This window comes from Microchirus variegatus (genome assembly GCF_963457635.1).
Source record: "Microchirus variegatus genome assembly, chromosome: 11".
Classification (NCBI taxonomy): Eukaryota; Metazoa; Chordata; class Actinopteri; order Pleuronectiformes; family Soleidae; genus Microchirus; species Microchirus variegatus.
This window is the reverse complement of record NC_139812.1, coordinates 24,360,400-24,380,471: the sequence shown is the minus strand read 5'-3', so window position 1 is coordinate 24,380,471 and position 20,072 is coordinate 24,360,400. Positions and strand designations below refer to the sequence as shown.

Below are 20,072 nucleotides of genomic sequence, written 5' to 3'. Positions count from 1 at the left end.
GTTACTTTAATATAAGGTGTTTATTTCTGTTGCAGCTCGGTCTTTAGGTGTTCTTTGATCCCGGATGTATCACATATTAAATATTCATGATTGGGCATTTCCTGTCTTCTATTTTTAGAAAGTAGCAGAAAGCGAATAAGACTACGTCACTGATATCATGTATATTTAAGGTCTCTCTCTCTCCCTCCCTCTCTCTCTCTGCAGCGTATACCTCGCTCTTCCTCATGGATGTGGCCACCCAGCTGCTCCATCCATCCATCCGCACACCACACCACGTGACCCACTTCTCCCCATGTCCTTCAGCACAGTTCACTCGGCATGATGGCTGCGGATGCTGCGGATGCTCTCTGCAGCATCCTCCTCCTGCTGCTGCCGCATCCGCGCCGACTCTCCCTCCTCCTCCTCGCCGCCACCCTCTCCTCTCTGCCGGGTCCCGCAGCGCCGCTGCTCGGTGTCCGGCCAGAGGACACGCAGAGCGGGCAGCTGTCCGTGCAGGACGGGGTGATCAGAGCCACCGAGGGCGCGCGCTTCATGCTGAGGGTTTACTACTCCGCATCTGCAGCCGCGGCGCATCCCAACATCACCGCTGCAGCTCCGTGGATCGCGTTCATAGAGGAAGCAGGTGGGGATGGCGCGGCTGCGGAGAGTCCGCTGCGGCTCAGGGGGAACCCGTGTGAAGACGAGGCTGCGCGGAGCTCGGACATCGAGCTGCTGGGTTCTTTCAGGTCCACCTCGAGTCACAACTCGGTTCTGGTGGAGCTGCTCGCCAAACACCTGCGCAGGGGCGAGCGGATCAAATACTACTCCATGTGCGCGTTCGATGGAGTGAAATGGGAGCATTTCAGCACCAAAGACTTCTGGCTGGCGGTGGTGGAGAGACCTCCAGAGGCGGATGCTTGGCTGCAGGCAGGTGTCTCTGTGCTCCTGCTGGCGCTGTCCGCGCTCTGCAGCGGGCTGAACATCAGCATGCTCGCCCTGGACCCCGTGGAGCTGCGGGTGCTGCAGAACAGTGGCACGGAGAAGGAGCAGAAATACGCACGGAAAATAGAGTCGGTGCGTAAACACGGCAACTACATCCTGTGCACCGTGGTGCTGGGCAACGTGCTGACCAACACGTGCTTTGTGGTGTGGATGTGCCAGATTCTGGGCATGACCGCGCTCTCCACTGCCTTCTGCACTCTGGGGATATTCTTCATTGGCGAGATTTTGCCTCACTCCGTGGCGTCCAGGCACAGCCTCGCCATCGCCTCCAAGACCCTGTGCGCCACCCGGCTGCTCATGCTGGTGTTTTTCCCCATCGCCTACCCAGTGTCAAAGATCCTCGACATCATGCTGCACCAAGAGATCAGCAACTTCTACACCAGGGAGAAGTTGGTGGCCATGCTGCGCGTCACCGATCCGTACCACGACCTGGTCAAAGAGGAGCTCAACATCATCCAGGGGGCTCTGGAGCTGCGGACCAAGACCGTGGAGGACGTCCTGACCCCGCTGTCCGACTGCTACATGCTCTCCTCGGACGCCGTGCTCGACTTCTGCACCATGTCCGACGTGATGCAGAGCGGCTTCACGCGGATCCCGGTCTACGAGAACGCGCGCTCCAACATCGTGGACATCCTGTTCGTGAAGGACTTGGCCTTCGTGGACCCCGACGACTGCACCCCGCTGAAGACCATCACGCAGTTTTACAAGCACCCCATGCACTGCGTGTTCAACGACACCAAGCTGGATGTGATGCTGGAGGAATTTAAACGAGGTGAGTGCCTCTTTTTTTAAGAACTTTAAAGTGACCTCTGAGAGAGAGGGTTAGTGAGGTGTTTTATGATGAACCGTCTCTACCTCCTGATACCAGGAGGTCATCTTCACACTGGGTCTACTCTCTGCAGGGTAAGAGCAGTGAGAGCCATGTGTGAAATCTGATAGTGTGTCACACAGTGGGTTCAGTTCAGTTCAGGCAGAGGTTACAGGATGAGGCAAAGGATTTATGTTGTGAAAGTGATTTTCCGTGAACTACATCTACCCCCAACTCCTTATTGTCCTTTTCAGAGATAGATAGATCTTAATTTGTGCACAAATTGGTGCCTAAAAGATGGTCTTTAAAGGTGCATTATGTAATAAATCTAAAGCAACTGGCCATAAAATCCTCCTAATATGTCACAGAGACTCAGGAATAATGTTCATATAACAAACTGAACTCACCAACAACAACAGTGCAGCCACAATATTTGCATTAAAAAAATATTTTGCAGACTGCAAATCATGTTTATGTTTTGAAATCATGTTTTGCCATGTGGCGCCACCTACCGCCGTCTACCAATCATTGCAGTCAGTAGAGTCTCAGCTGCCGAGCAACCACGGGTTGCCAGTTACGTCAGAAAAACGAAACCTAAAAGACCTCGGTGTTTTGAATTTGAATGTAGTAACCGTTTTTGGCCACATTCTTACATATGGCGCCTTTAAGTCTAATCCTGATAAATAAAGGGGCCCCTGTATCAGTGGTTTGATCCGTCAAATACTTATTATTTTTTGAGTTCCAGATGCCTGTGACTAAATATTTTGTGTCTTACTAGATGCACTGTGATCTTGCACACATGTAAAATGATAAAACGTGGGCGTAATATTGTAGAAATTGCACTTATTTCACTCAATTTAAACCATAATTATGATCATGTCTTCAGTGAATCTCACTGCTGCTGCAGAGACTCATACAGTTTTATCGTGATAAGCATCTTTTGCTGATAAGTGCATCCACTGTGTCACTGTGTAACAGCACTCTGTCTCTCATATACTACACACATGCACTGATAGCATCTGTTCACAACGGGGGGGGGGGGGGGGGGGGGGGGGGGTGAGTGTGTCGTGTCTCTCTGGGGACGTGATGATAACACTGGATCATTCTGAAGTCTGAATGGATGGTGTGTCGTGAAAAGACTCCTCAAAACTGCTCCTCTGACTCCTCACCACACTGGAGGAACCAGTCAGAGTCAGTGAGAGGCTCTGCTGGATCAAATGTTATATAAGGATTTCATTGACGTTGGTGTGTGTGTGTGTGTGTGTGTGTGTGTGGAGGGGATTAAGATGTGAATCTGTTTCATTGACAAAGGAAGCTCAGCGGAGGAAAGCAGCTGTCCAGTCGGAGTGTGACACTGTCAGGATGGTGAATTCCATCACGACTTAAAGGCGCCGTATGAAAGAATGTGGCCAAAAACGGTTACTACACTCAAATTCAAAATACCGAGGTCTTTTAGGTTTCGTTTTCTGACGTAACTGGCAACCCGTGGTCGCTCGACAGCTGAGACTCTACTGACTGCAATGATCGGTAGACGGCGGTAGGTGGCGCCACATGCCGAAACGTGATTTCAAAACATAAACATGATTTGCAGTCTGCAAAATATATTTTTTTAATGCAAATATTTTGTCTGTACTGTTGTTGTTGGTGAGTTCAGTTTGTTATATGAACATTATTCCTGAGTCTCTGTGACATATTAGGAGGATTTTATGGCCAGTTGCTTTAGATTTATTACATAATGCACCTTTAATCTTAATAGGGACGGTCATAAACATTAAAATATTAGTTTGATTTAAGTCACTGTGACTAGTTTGATTATATCAAAGATAACGGAATTAAAAAAGTCTAATAATAATAACCAACTTTTTTTGGTACATCATTACCTAAACCCTATTTACTGAGTGGATCGCATGTGAGTTTGCAGAATGAAATGGATGAATTTACGGGGTTTCTTGAATACATCTTGTATAGCAGCTCCTCTAAGCTCAACACAGTGTGATTCGTTTTGATTATACTAAAGATAACTGAATTTAAAAAAAGTCTAACAATAATAACAACTTTTCTGGTACATCATTACCTAAACCAGTTTCTTGAATGCATCTTGTAGCCGCTCTTCTAAGCTCAACACAATGTGAAGCTCAGTGAAGTGGTGACATTTACCGGGTTCTCTTAATGCATCTCGTTAGCTGCTCCTCCAGCTCTTTTCTTGTGGATTGTGGAGACAAAATGACTAAGTCTGATGTTGAAACTTAATTAAAACTCCGTAATTTTTTACACTTACTCATACACTAAGCAATTTTGCTTGAAACGCCGCTTCCTATCGCTCAGTATAATGGATTTGTGAAGCACAAGCTCTTTGTTTGTGTCTTTTTCAGTAGTAATAGTAAGTAAGTTGGAAAGGTCAAGCCATGGCATGTGGTGACTTTGAAGCACCTTCCTCTCTGCAGGTCGCTGCCATCCAAGCCTGCAGAGCGACCATAAAAAATTCAGCTCCAACCTTTTCCCTCTTCCCTTTCTTTCCCCTCCCTCTCGCCCCCTTTTTCTTACTTTGCTCCTGTGGATTAAAAACTCCCGCTGTTCAGGAAGTTCAGGCTGGAAGCTGTGAAGATGTCTCACTGAGAAGGGTGATGATTAGGAGCGAGGTCTGTGTCAGGGGAAGAGGACGGAAATGTCACCACTGGTGTTTGAAACGTATAAACATACAGCAGATGAAAATGTACACTTTACTTTAAGCTGTAACACTTTAGCTAATTAACTTCCCACTTTAAAAACTGCCTGTAATGGTATTATATCAATCCAGTAACATTATACTGTACGCTATAACAGTACAGCCATAATATTTGCATTAAAAAAACATTGCAGTCAGTAGAGTCTCAGTTGCCGAGTGACCACGGGTTGCCAGTTACGTCAGAAAACGAAACCTAAAAGACCTTGGTATTTTGAATTTGAGTGTATTAACCGCTTTTGGCCACATTCTTACATATGGCAACTTTAACAACTTAATTCACTTCTGAATAATTCATTTTACAACAATATTGTTAACATTTTAACCCTTAGAACACATTATCGGCTGAGGTATAGTTCTCATTACTATATTAAAATGTATAAACAGGTTATAATAATGTGCAATGAGTGTCTTATTATATCCTTTTTTTTTCAGCACAACCTATAGGCGATCTGATAAAATGACGATATAAACACACCAGATCCCTAAGGGGAACTAAACTTAACTTAAGCTTTGTTTCACATACACAAATCCATTTTCAAAGCTTGAAATTATAAAAAATACATTTATTCTGACACTGTGAGGTTGAAGAAATATATTATAACAGTGTCTAATAACCATAAAAAACTAAAATATCATGTGTATCGCATCCACAAAAATCTCCAAATTCAATAACTATGTAAATCAAAAGTCCAGTATGTAACATTTGAACGTACTGCCGAAATTGAACGTACTGCATGCCCCATACGTGAATTTGTAAATGTGTACGTATTCACATAAATCCTTTTATTTTTCTTATAGCCTTATAGAATAAGTATAAACATTTATACTTACACATTTATGGAGGCCACCGTCTCACACTGCCACGTTTCCACATGGACAAACCAATCAGACGTACACTACACACACACAGAGACTACACAAATGAAGAACAAGTGCATCTCACTGAAGAGATGACATTTACCTGCTTCTTTGAATGCATCTCGTTAGCTGGCAGCTCCTTTAGCTCTTTTCTTGGAGTGGAAAATTTCCCTCTGGCAAAATGATGTCTGATGTTGAAACTTAATTAAAACTCTTGTCTTTTTTTCTACGCTTACTCAAGCACTATCCTGATATGCTGAGGAAACGGGAGGACAACTTGTTTCTTTGTTAAAATCTGCAGTGTCACCATTAGGTGTCAATAAATCTTTACATACTGGAACTTTAAAAAAATGTTGTGGGCATACATTCAAAGTACAAGAGCAATTCTTAACAGCTTAGTATTTAATTCTGAGTCACTTTCCACTCAACTTTTATCAAAACTAAATAGAGAAGATGTTCATGATGAGCAAATGTGTTCATCTGGAAAAAAACACAATGTGGTTCTCACTGAAGTGATGACATTTACCGGGTTCTTTGAATGCATCTCGTTAGCTGGCAGCTCCGCTAGCTCTTTTCTTGGAGTGGAAAATTTCCCTCTGGCAAAATGGCTATTTCTGATGTTGAAATTTAATTAAAACTCTTTTTATGCTTACTCAAGCATAAACTATATGCAGCAATCTGCAGTCTCACCATTAGAAGTCAATAATTATTTACACACTGGACCTTGTGGAGTGAGAAATACATGTTGTGGACATACATTCAAAGTACAAGGGCAATTTTTAACAGCTTAGTATTGGATTATGAGTCACTTTCCACTCACTTTCTGTCAAAACTAAATAGAGAAGACGGCCACGATGAGCAAATGTGTGCAAAAGTGTGTGTGTGTGTGTGTATGATGTGTGTGTTAATCTGGAAGGAAAAGACTTTGCTGCAGGCAGAGATATAAACAATGCTTGGATTCCTTCTGTGGCGTCTGAAATGTTTGTGTAAAACAGCAAATATGCACAATAATGCACCATCATATGCACGCATATTATGCAAGGCAACACATGGAGCTCAAAGAGGGTGGAGGAGCCTGGAAAACTGGCAAGAGAAGGGGGGGGAGGGGGGGAAAGGGGGACATCCACCATGGTGGACCCATGTTTTGCCTTGGGCATGTGTGCGTGTCCTCTTCTGCAAGACTATTATTATCTAACACAGGAGTGATGTAATGCAGTGTCGGGGCGCATCAGCAGCCGAGGGGCAAATCTACCTCTGACTCACCTGAGCTCTTCTGGCGATCTCACAGTGTTCCATATTTAGAGAGGACTACCTGTGATTCAATCTGGGTTTGTTTTGTTGTTTTCTCTCCCTCCCTCCCTCTCTCACTCTCTCTCGTGGATTAAAGCATTTTGATCCATTTTATCCCTTGGCAGTGATCTTCCTAAATCAGCACATCTCCTATGAGCCACTGATTTTGTTTATTTATTTGAAATGATAAAAAAAAAAATCTCATTGACGTCACACATTTTGGTTAGATAACTTTAATAAAGTTAACACTTCACATGATTTTACAGGAACAATATGGTGATATTGGGTGAGTGGGACATAATTTTGGCTTTATAATATGGTCACAAAATGCTCTCATTCATAATTTATGACCTGTATATTACTTTATAAATTGTTTTACTATAATATTACCAAAGTGTATCACAAATAAGTCAATAGTGTTATTATTAAGGAATAATTTTAATGAATTTTTGAAATTCAGGAAATTATCCATTTGCCCTGATGCACTTTGACAGTGAGCTGACTTTAATCTTAAAATCAAAAAGTTTCTTGGAATGACTTGACATTTACCATCATAATAGTCAGCATCGCCCTGAACAAGGATCCGTTGAAAATATTTGCAAACCTCTTATGGAATCATTTTAATGAATTTTTGAAAATCAGGAAATTATCCATTTTAATGAATTTTTGGCATATGTAAATAATACTGTTTTTAACATGCAATTTGTTCAGCATGTGAAGTTTTTAGTTTTAAGTGTCTTTGCTCAAGGACATATGTAGACTAGCAGAGCCAGGAATGACCTCACCTCACCCTTCCCTCCAGTCCAAGTGTGTTGGAGAACATATGTGGCCTTCAATCAGCAGCAAAACCAAAACTAAAACGATTTAGTTTAGTTTGTCCATTATGGGTTAAAGTAAAATCTTATGAACATAAAAGGCTCATTGTGGGATAATAAAAACTTATTTCACCTAAACTTTACCCACTGGACATTTAAAACTACCCGAGTTGAACATGATCTGCCTTTACAAGTCCAATCACCGTCGTAGCTGTCGTCCTCGTTTCCCTGTCATGTTTGATTTCAGCGGCGACGCAGCTTTCTTGTCACATTCGCTTTATCGACTCATTCCAGAGAAGAGAGGGAGCACTGGCTCTGCTCATGGATGTGTAAAGTGTGTGTGTGTGTGTGTGTGTGTGTGTAGCAGCAGCAGTGTAGTCAGCAGATGCAGGCGTCCCCAAACCGATTGTGTAACCTCAGAGTTTACGTAAAGTCCGACCCAACTGCCAAAATGTCTTCAGACTAATCCTCCGACGTCAAATTGCTTCTTGTCTGAGTTCCATTTGGGCTTGTTGGACTCGTTTCATTTCCATGTCAGTGACGTTGTGTGATAAGCACGAGCTCACATTGTGAAAGCATGTATTTATACATTCTAATTTACCATTTTCCAGGCAAATCTCACCTGGCCGTGGTGCAGCGGGTGAACAGCGAGGGCGAGGGAGACCCCTTCTACGAGATGATGGGCATCGTCACTCTGGAGGACGTCATCGAAGAGATCATCAAGTCCGAGATCGTGGACGAGACCGACCTGTACAGTACGTGTGCTGTGTAATGTCAAAGAAAAGTGATTAAGAGTTAATTAAGAGAGACAACGTTTGTTTTGCTCATTCCCAGCAACCAAAGTCCATAGAGAGAATCAGTGATTTTACATTATGACACACAGGAGTTGTTATCTTATGACTCCAGGGTCTAAAAATAACCTTTGTTTAGATTTAAATGAGTGAGACAAACACACCACAGCAGCTCCTGCTTCCCTCATGACCTCAAAATGCTGATTTCTATCATGGGCTTTACACACAGTCAGTCTGCAGGCTGCTCTAATGGTGAGGAAAAGCATGTAAACATATTTATAAGACACATTTTTATGAGGTGAGCCTTTTGTTATGTAGTTAAAATCCGTTTTTTTGTGTGTCTCAGGCTGTTTTGTGTGTTTACAATCACACTTTATAAAACCCCTGAACTCTACCTTTAATATACTGTAGCTATGGAAAAAAAAAACCCATCAATAGTAAGTAAAGTATTTATGATTATTTGGAGTGCTACTAAATATAGCGTTGAACCATTCAACTCTTGATTCTGCCTCATTCTTCTTCTTCTTCTTCTTCCTCTCGTTTTTCACGACCAGTCTCACGCGTAATTAAATAACGTGGATAAATAAATGTCCCAGCCTCGCGGATAATCTCCTTAATCCGCTCGTCTTTAATTGGCTGCAAAGGCTCTCCACTGAGAGGAATTTAAATGTCGCACACACCCCCCCCCACCCACCTTTTATTCCATATCCGATCTGGTCTGTACTTTGCCACACACACACACACATAGATATTTTAATATTTGCATACCAGAGTATAAGAGAAAACACATAGGTGAACTTGTGTGGGTGTCCAAATCCTGCTTTTTTTATTTAGTTTGCACGCTTTAATGCACATAATTATGTGTGTGTGTGTGTGTGTATATTTAGCACAGTGGAGCTAATCTCTCCAGACTTTAGGCATTTATAGCAGCAGCTGTTCCCACTGATGCTATCATTATAACACAGTATTATACTATAGCACTATGTAATAATGCAGTATTTAATATAGTACGTGTGCAAAGCATTTATCATGATACAAATAAGGTATAAAAACTAGGTTTTTGCGCCTCAGAGTAGCGGCTAATGCTATTCGTCGCGGTGCACGTGTAATAATGTGAGATCTGTGCGTCCGTTTACAGCTGATAATCGCACCAAAAGGCGAGTTTCCCACCACGAGAGGAAGCAACAAGATTTCTCCATCTTCAAACAGGGAGAGAACGAGCTGAAGGTGAAGGTTTCGCCTCAGCTGCTGCTCGCCACACACCGCTTCTTAGCTACAGGTGAACCTCAAGTGCGTTTCTCTGTGTGTTTGTGAACGTTTGGATTGCAGGATTAAGCCTTTAAGGTACCACTCAACCATTTGGTCGACCACACTTTAAGTCACTGTATCTCATTGAAACACTTAATGTGACTTGTTCTGAATGTTGTACTTTATGAATTATGAAAACCAGGTTTATTATGAACATACGTCTCAACCGTCTGGTAGAGGCCTGTATCTGAAATACTGTAGGGTCTAATTTAAAAAAAAAAAAAAAAATATTGATTGTTGTTATTGTTATCATTATCAGAGGCGCAGCTTGTGAACAGGCAAGGCAGGCAACTGCTTGGGGCCCCGAGCTGATAGGGGGCCCCCGACACTCGGAGCCTGAGGGCTGTTTTTATCTCAGTAGGAAACCTCCCTAAAGGGGCCCCACCTCACTTTAACCTGTGTGAAGTTATCGTTCTGCAATTTGGAAAATGAAGAGGATTATTTACAGTGTAATGCATATCTTTTTTACTCAGTTTATATAGTTTTTTAAAAAGCTATTTACAGTATTTTATTGTTCTTTACATTTATAGTTTCACATACTTTTTAATTACAAGGTTTTTCCCATGTTATTTCATTCATTTCGAAAAAAAAAAAAAATTGAACTCATACATTTTTCGTTGGTGTCAGATTATTTATAACATAATGGTGATGAACACTGGTTGGAAGGAAGGGCCCCCTGGGAATTTTTGCATAGGGCCCCTACAGACTCTAGAATCGCCTCTGATAAGTTATCATAAGTAATAAAATAATATTTCCTTTGCTTTTTCTTGGTGTGTACCTTAACCCTAGAACACCATAGCCGGGTGGTTTTCACCTGAGCAAAAACATTTTTGTGATTTTCATGAAAACCAAGTTTTCATCTTCATTATTATTATTTTTTTTAGAATTTTTTTGTCCCAGTAATTTTGGAGCATTTTTACGAGGTCCCCTCATGATGCTTTTCTTTCATTTTGTTAGACATGACACAGTTTAAAATAAAAGAGCACTACTCAGATTTGTCATGTATTGTCATGTTTTGATATAATTTGATGACAAGTTCTTTTTATATAGTGTTCTAGGGTTAAAGGGTTAAATCGTTCTTGTTTTTCTGTGTGTGTGTGTGTGTGTCAGAGGTGGAGCCCTTCAGGCCGTGTCACCTGTCAGAGAAGATCTTGCTGCGTCTCATCAGGCATCCCAGCGTCATGCAGGAGCTGAAGTTCGACCCCAAGCACAAGCACCAGTCTCAGCACTTCCTCTTCCAGAGGAACAAACCCGTCGACTACTTTGTCCTCGTGCTGCAGGTGAATCTGAAACGACATCGTTCCCCGTCATAGGTGAGTCATCACAGATACGAGCGCAAACCTCACGCACGTTGTGTCGATGTTGCAGGGGCGCGTGGAGGTAGAGATCGGCAAAGAGGCTCTCCGCTTTGAAAACGGAGCGTTCTCCTATTATGGGATGCCGGCGCTCATCCCATTAATGCCTATCGGTGAGTAAACACGTCACAGGAAGCAAACTCACACTGAGGCTAATGTCGATGATGATGATGATGATGATGATGACGACGATGAGTTCAGTAATAACGCTCATAAAATTTAATGCGGTGCAGGTGGAGGACGTGAAAAATCCCACCCAGTGTTTTTTTGTGTAGAGTGCAGAAGAGCAGCAGCGGCGGCGGCGGCTGCTGCAGCCGTGGGAAGAAAGTAATTAAAAAAAAGAAGTGATTTCAGAGAATTTCCCAGTGGGAGGACACGACCTGCACGGGATTATATGAAATCCAGCTAAGACTGCGGCACAAGCAGAACAGAAACCCCCCTCCCTCTCTTCTCCATGTGATGTGCAGGGTCAGCTTAAAACAATTTGGACGACGCCGCACTTACATAACGACTGCATTTCTTCCTAAGCAACAGCAGAAATAACATCTGAAAATACCTGTGTTTATTTCCTGCTTCAGAAATATCTCCCCCTCTCTGTCTCTCTGTCTCTTTGAGTCGCTGCGTTGTAAATTGACCTGAGAAGAAAAAGCGTTTCATTCAAAACAGTTAATTAGCTCCAACACCCTGAATGTAAAAGGACATTCTCGACGCTAGCCTCGCTGCACGTCTCCAATCAAGACGTGAGCCTTTTCTCTCTTAGTTATAGCTTTGATTTAAATGAAGTCAGAAGGCTGCAATATCTTTAAGAGCGTGGCACTTTACAGAATGAGGTCAGAGGTCACGGCAGCAGGAGGAGGAGGAGGAGGAGGAGGAGGAGGAGGTGGAGCGAGTCCATCAATAAACTGTGGTAAAAAGCATAGGTAACACTTTAGATTAGGGAACACATATTCACCATTAACTAGGTCACACGTGTCAAACTCAAGGCCCGGGGGCCAGATGTGGCCCGCCACGTCATTTTATGTGGCCCTGCGAGTGATTAATTGGTCTTAAAAATCTGTGATAAAATAGGTCTATGCTACTTTAAGGCGTGCGTTGACCGTAAACTACATTTCCCACAATGCATGGTGACTGCATGACCCGCAAAGTGACGGCATCCCGCCACTAGATCGGCGTGTATCATTGTATACGCATCATGCGACGAGTGAAATTGAGACTGTGATCGCATTATTTGGTTACATTTAGTTACTTATAATTATATTTGGTTATATTTAGTTACTTATTATTATATTTGGTTAAATTTAGTTACATTTATTCTGTATGACAGTTACATCTGACCCCTTTGAGGGTAACCATTATGCTGATGTGGCCCTCAGTGAAAATGAGTTTGACACCGCTGCACTAGGTGCTTACTAACATGCATATAAGGCACATACTAGCCCTTTATTAGTAAATATCAAGCACGTATTAACGCCTTATGTAGGAAAAATCTTAATTCATGTCGTAATATATACAAAACAATAAGGTTATGTAGAATAACGTGCTTCCTGATGTCTAATAAAGGGCTAGTACGCTACTTATATATGTTCGTAAGCACCTAGTTAACGTGTTCCCTAATCTAAAGTGTTACCGAAGTATAAGTATTAGTGACATCTAATGGTGAGAATGCAGAATGCAGCAGACGTGGCACTCACTCTGCACGTCTATTCACGCTGCTGTAGAACATGACAAGATGACATGGCAACACATTTAAACGCTTATTCTTTAAGCCCAAAGTGATTATACACATACTGTACATATTTGTGGATATATACGATATGTTTATGAATTTTTTTACATTTATTCCCGTTGTCAAATTAGAGATTGTGTGGAGTCAGGAGGACAAAGACAGCGAGCGCTGCAGTGTACGTAACTATAGCCCAGCGAGTACAAATGATATTGACTATTAAGACGATTAAGATTCTATTTTTACTCCTGCACAGACAAAGACAGGAAATACTGTCGACTGGAACTATAGAAGGGATTCGCTCCCGAGGTCGAATTCAAACACTTTCTACGTCCATTTTCAACGCACAGCTTTGGTTTTATACGAATACATACAGAACACACTCGTGTTATAATACACTACTGCTCAAAAGTTTAGAAATGTCCTTATTTTTGAAGGAAAATCACTTTTTTTTCTATGAATATAACATTAAATGAATCATAAATACACTCTATACATTGTTATTGTGGTAAACGACTATTCTAGCTGCAAACGTCTGGTTTTTAATGGAATATGTACATAGGTGTATAGAGGCCCATTTCCAGTGTTCTAATGGTACATTGTCTTTGCTAATGGCGTTAGAAGACTATTGGATGATTAGAAAACCCTTGTGCAATGATGTTAGCACAGCTGAAAAATTATTATTTGGAATAAAAATCATTATTTCTAATCTTACCAATGTCTTGACTATATTTTCAATTCATTTTTCAACTCTTTTGATGAATAAAAGTGTGACTTTTAATGGAAAACACACAGAAATCGTATAGGTGAGCCCAAACTTTTGAACAGTAGTGTATATACGTTTGAATTTAAAGACTGGATGTTGAGTCCATTATTATTTTTCAGGTCGCAGGTACAGTTCCCGCAGCAGTGGCCTGAACCAATCAGATTCTTTACTGAGTGGGGGCAGCATGGGTCAACTCACCACGGGAGGAGGAGGAGGAGGAGGAGGAGGAGGCGTCTACTTACCAGACTACTCCGTTCGACAGCTCACGGACCTGCAGATCATCAAGGTCACAAACATTAATGAACACTGAAACTATACATATACTGTACAGTACATCGGGGCCTATACTGTACATAATTACAGCACAATTAAATGTGTAATTTCCTGCACAATGACGTTTTTTAAAAAAAAAAGCAACTGCAATGCTAAGCTCTTCCTCTGCTGCCCTTTGAAACGTCTCCCTCCCACAGTTGTGACTGAACACAGACATCCTGTCGCTCCTTTAATCACCGTAGGATAATTGTGCTGCGTTTAAAGCGTAAAATATTGTAGCCTGAAATGACGGATGTGTCCTCTCGCCCCGGTGAGCAGCAGCAGCAGCAGCAGCAGCAGCAGCAGCAGCAGCAGCAGCAGCAGCAGCAGCAGCAGCAGCAGCAGCAGCAGCAGCAGCAACAGCAGCAGCGTCTAAATCACGTGTCAAACCCAAGGCCCGGGGGCCAGATGTGGCCCGCCACATCATTTTATGTGGCCCACGAGTGGTTAATTGCTCTTAAAAATCTGTGTTAAAATAGGTCTATGCTGCTTTAAGGCGTATGTTTACCATAAACTACATTTCCCACAATGCATCGCGATTGCGTTACCCGCAAAGTGACAGCATCACCATCGTGGACCAGGTTACAGCTATAATGCATTATATATGTAACTTGAATAAGTAATATCTACAGAACATTATTTAGCAATATGTAACGTAGTTACCTTTATTTAACGTTATATTTGGTTACATTTATTCTCTATGACGGTTACATCTGGCCCTTTGAGGGTAACCATTACGCTGACGTGGCCCTCAGAGAAAATGAGTTTGACACCCCTGGTCTCAATGCACTCACTGATTCCCACAGATCACCAGGAACCACTACCAGAACGCCCTCATGGCCTCCAGGATGGACGGCTCCCCTCAGACGCCGTCGGACGCCGTGCCGGAGGCTCGCTCGCACAGCATCGCCCTCCCGCTCACGCACGCGCACACTCGGCTGGGGCTGGCGCGCCTCGCACATCTGCATCCCTACGGCGGCCTTCGCAGCACCTCGCAGCTCAATCACAGGAATAGGATTGTTCGTAAGTAGTAGGAGGAGCTTATGTTTTACCTGATAGGTGAAAGAACAACACTGATGATGATGATGATGAGTCTCTGTGAAGAAGAGCAACAAGAAGTCAGCACACACATGAAGTTTAAAGGTGCATTATGTAATAAATCTAAAGCAACTGGCCATAAAATCCTCCTAATATGTCACAGAGACTCAGGAATAATGTTCATATAACAAACTGAACTCAGCAACAACAACAGTACAGACAAAATATTTCCACTAAAAAAGAATATTTTGCAGACTGTAAATCATGTTTATGTTTTGAAATCATGTTTTGGCATGTGGCGCCACCTACCGCCGTCTACCAATCATTGCAGTCAGTAGAGTCTCAGCTGCCGAGCAACCACGGGTTGCCAGTTACGTCAGAAAACGAAACCTAAAAGACCTCGGTATTTTGAATTTGAATGTAGTAACCGTTTTTGGCCACATTCTTACATATGGCACCTTTAACTGAATGCCTTTGTCTTGGGTAACCTACACTCTTAGAAATAAAAGTGCTAAGTAGAACCATATAAGGTTCTTCGGCTTGGAGGTGGAACCCTTTTGGAGGGTTCCACCAAGAACCCTTTTAAAACCCTTTGATCAGGAAAGGGGTTTTAAAGGGTTCTCTGGGTCAAAATGGTTCTTACTGGAACCATTAGTGTTACCAAGAACCCTTGAAAAACACTTTCTTTGGGGAAAGGGTTCTTCAGAAGCAAATGGTTCCAGGTAGAACCTCAGCCCTTGTAGAAGGATCCTTTTGGAACCCTTATTTCTAAGAGTGTAAAAAATCTGATGATTGGAAAAAAAAACATGAAAACTGACATAAAATAGCATGGATTTTGCATGATCTCACCATTTGTGCTTGGGATTTTTTCCTCCTGGTTCTCCAGTTTCCTCTCCGCAGTCCAAAAACATTCAGATTTACAGATTAGGTAAAGAACAGAAGTAAAAACAAACAAACCATAACCTAAGGGAAATTGACAGTTTTAATCATTCTTTACTTTATTTACGATCCGATTAAAGTCAAAAACACCAACGAACGCAACAGCTTGAAGGATTTCCCACAGACCATCTGTCTTAATCTGACGGCCACATGTCACCCAATCTGACTGAGTGACAGTTAGAGACGTTGTTGCACAGATGGTTGATAAGCAGCAGTGTTTAGGTTTTCATCTCTTTCATCTGGATCGTCAAAACCTATATTTCGAACATTTATCTTCAAATCAAGTAGAGCACAAGTGGGACAAACAACACATATGTTATATATTACCCATGTAATAAAAGTCCAACATTTCTGAAATATAACTAAACACAGAAACACAAGAATAAAGAAGTCTAAAAAAAAAAGACCCACATTTCCTCCTATTTTGTTTTGCATATATGTAGTCATTAAATATCATATATGCATTTCTGAGAGACTCTATATAAGCAGAGTCTCTACCTCCCTCTGCAGGCAGAGCTGTAAAAACACTGCTGCTGATTTACTCTGACTCTCTCTTTCTCAGGCAGTAAATCAGACGGACAGCGGAGTCCAAACGACAGCGTGTTCCTCCGCATGGACGAGATTCCCTACATCCACGAGGACAGGCCGGAAAGTTACGGGGAAAATGGTGAGAGGCGTCCGACTCCATGTGCTGCACTGTATCTCAAATGTTAGTATGTCGCGATTCAAAGGTAATATACAAATATTACAAATAGATCTCCAGTCTGGGTCTCAAGAGGACACAGATGTCTTCATTAAGTTACATTTTAAAGTCACAGTGACAGCATCATTGGTGTGAATGATGATGTTATTGTCGACATCTGTGTGTCAGAGAGCTGCTGTGTGTGTGTGTACTTGTATTTATGTCTTTATGAGGTCTCTGTGAGGACATTTTGTCTTAGAATTGGACTTGTGATGGTTAAGGTTCAGGTTAAGGTAAGGGGCAAGGAAATATATTATGTCACTGCTGTGTCCTCGCTGAGATATAAAAACAAGTTTTTTGTGTGTGTGTGTTCCTGTATGGGTCTCTTTGTGAGCACCCGAAAACTAATACACCTAAGTGAGGACATTTTGGGAAAGTGAGGACATTTTGGCTTGTCCTCACATTCCGACACCCCATAAAATGTATTTTTCAGGGTTAAGACCTGGTTTTAGGGTTAGGGTTAGAATTAGGTTAGGTTTAGGTTAGGCACTTAGTTATGATGGTTAAAGGTGCCATATGTAAGAATGTGGCCAAAAATGGTAATTACACTCAAATTCAAAATACTGAGGTCTTTTAGGTTTTGTTTTCTGGCGTAACTGGCAACCCGTGGTTGCTCGGCAGCTGAGACTCTACTGACTGCAATGATTGGTAGACGGCGGTAGGTGGCGCCACATGCCAATGCATGATTTCAAAACATAAACATGATTTGCAGCCTGCAAAATATTATTATTTTTTGGCTGTACTGTTGTTGTTGGTGAGTTCAGTTTGTGATATGAACATTATTCCTGTTCCATATAAAAGTGTGTGTGTGTGTTCTTGTATGGGTCTCTTTGTGAGCACCCGAAAACTTGTACACCTAAGTGAGGACATTTTGGCTGGTCCTCACATTCTGACACCCCTAAACATGTATTTTTCAGGGTTAAGATCTAGTTTTAGGGTAGGAATTGGGTTTAGGTTAGGGTTAGGGTGAAGGTTAAGGTTGGGGTTGGGCACCAAGGTGTTACCCTTAGGGTAAGGAGTTAGGGAATGCATTAAGTCAATGAATGTCCTCGCTCGGACCGTGAGAGGTCCTCATGGAGACCAAAACCTGGTCGTCATGAGGCAAGAACCTTGTTTCTGAGGAGCTGGTTAAGCTTAGGGCACATATTTGACATTAACTGGTTATGGTTAAGGTTAGGGATGATGTGTGTGTGTGTGTGTGTGAGAGCGAGGGAATTCGTGTGTGTGGGACACAGATTCTGTCAGAGCAGCAGAGAAGCTGCTCATATCAGTTCACGTCTGTATTCGTATTAAAACACAAACCTCCCCCGAACCCTGGTCTTTCAGATGTGCCGACAGAGTTCCAGCCGTCCACCTCCCCTCTCATCAGCTCCACGTCGCTGTCCAGCTCCGAGGAAAACATGGGGAAGAAGCTCCTGTGGAAACTGAGTGAGTGAGTGAGTGAGTGAGTGAATGAGGCGTTTGTCACGGCACCGATGCGACAGCTCCCACACACACACACACACATGGCCGTCAGATGTGCCCAAACTTTTCTGTCACGCATAGCAACAGTGCCGGGGTGTTTCTTAGCAACAGGTGATGATGTGTCATGTTCCTGTTCTGGAGCCAGATCCTCCAGATGCATTTGTCCTCGTCAGCACGGACACAATATGACTCATTATTTTTAATGTATTCATTTTGAGGCTGTGCTCTCTTTACTCCTTCTGCTGCTGCTGATACAGTCTTTGCTTTTTTTTTTCTTCTATCCCCCCACACACACACGACTTGGCTGTTAATAACACAGTTGTCCTGATGTCAGAAAACATAGCTCCAACTGTGCTGTGCTCCCATTAAGGAAGGAGGAAGGAGGCTGCGACGTGACTCACTTAAAAACGCTGCCGCTGCTTTTTATTTTAAACTTTTTAACACCTACATTTGACATTTTTTAAAACGATGACACACAGCGTTCACTCGTGTTTAGACACCACCGTTCAAAAGTTTGGGCTCACCTGCACAATTTGTGTTGCGTTTTCCATTAAAAGTCACACTTATTCATCAAAAGAGTTGCAAAATGAATAGAAAATATAGTCAAGACATTGAAAAGATTAGAAATGATGATTTTTATTCAAAATAATCGTGTTGCCCTTTCGTCAAAGAACCAGCAAAACTGTTTTCAGCTGTGCTAGCATCATTGCACAAGGGTTTTCTAAGCATCCAATAGCCTTCTAACGCGATTAGCTAACCCTAACCCTAACCATTAACAATGTATCGAGTGTATTTCTGATTAATTTAATGGTATATTCATTGAAAAAAAGTGCTTTTCCATCAAAAATGACTACATTTCTAAGTGACCCCAAACTTTTGAACGGTAGTGTAGATTTTCCAGGAACTGAACCAGTGATTTTGACTAGCTAACCAACACACACAGCCTTGTTAAGCTAACTAATGTGTTTTCTTTCACTGCAGTGAAGCTAAAGTAAAGTAAAGACATGGCAATGACCTCAATTTCAGCGTCGTTCTCCGTTTTCCAGGTAACAAGAGGAGGAAAAAGTCCCGGGACGGAGACAGTAGTTTGGAGGAAGGCTCCGAGAAAGCGCTAGTGACCGCAAGCTAGCACGGCGGCGCAGAGGACGAGGGACGAAGACGACACCTTCCTCCCTTCCTTCCTTCCTTCCTTACGACATACACAAAATCCTTCATCAACTCCTTCCACAGAACTCCCAGGAGACGGAAAGCTAACCGCCGCTGTAGCCGCTGATAATCCTCAGGTCCACACCGACGAGCCCGACTTCTCGTCTTTTAAATAATTTAAAATGATAGCTTAGATAAATCTCAACAGCATTGTATTTGGGTTTGTGTGGCCTTACACCAGACTGTATATGGGTCACCGCATGTTCAGTAGTGGTTAATGAGGCAAGTATTTTAATATCTAAGGATGTGATCAAGGCTAACGTGGTCATTAGGGAACATCTTCTTGAATTACAATGAATACACGTTGTATTCAGAAATATCAGTGTTGAGTTCTCAAATACTAAAAAATGTGGTTTGTCTGAATTTAGAAACACATTTAAGAGAGCAGTCTTTCTTTTTTAAAAAAAGCCATAAATAACTAGTCTTGATTTTTTTTGTATATACAAATGAGTAATTTGAGTATTAGCAATATTAGGCATCGTCGGTAAAGGTCTCGGCTTCATCGCCGCACAAGTACGTATTGTACTATTTGGAGAGGGCTGAAAGTGACCAAAATAACTGAGCCGATATCCAGTCCAAAAAAACACGAACAGAGCAGGTGCGAGAGGGAACAGAAGCAGGTATCAGGTCCTGAAAGTGACAAAGAGGACTCGACGGGAGACTGAATCCACGGGGGAGGCTGGGGGTAAATTGGACACAGGTGAAACACACCAAAGTGGGCCAGACAATCGTGTAGAATCGTGACATAATGTGGGCTTTTTTCTTCATGTTATTGCATGTTTTCCTGTTATTTCCCCCCTGGAGTCCACCTTTTCTCTCCACGATGACCTTTTTGACTGCATTCAGTGGAACGTTATTGGATTTCGTCAATTTCAACATTTTCTACACCGTTTAAAAATAAGCTAGGGGTTTGAGGGGGGCGGGGGTTTGAATCTACAAATCAATAAGTAG

The 20,072-nt window shown here is 42.4% G+C and overlaps 1 protein-coding gene across 1 annotated transcript; it reads left to right on the top strand.

The window, feature by feature from the left end:
• Positions 1–318: 318 nt before the first annotated feature.
• Positions 319–19,044, top strand: cnnm1 (cyclin and CBS domain divalent metal cation transport mediator 1; the record flags this gene model as incomplete). Its single annotated transcript, XM_083897453.1, has 10 exons — positions 319–1,753; positions 8,089–8,232; positions 9,407–9,547; positions 10,687–10,856; positions 10,945–11,044; positions 13,540–13,706; positions 14,539–14,759; positions 16,276–16,376; positions 17,778–17,879; positions 18,962–19,044. The coding sequence occupies 10 exons, from the start codon at positions 319–321 to the stop codon at positions 19,042–19,044; spliced, it is 2,664 nt and encodes an 887-aa protein (XP_083753579.1).
• Positions 19,045–20,072: the final 1,028 nt, after the last annotated feature.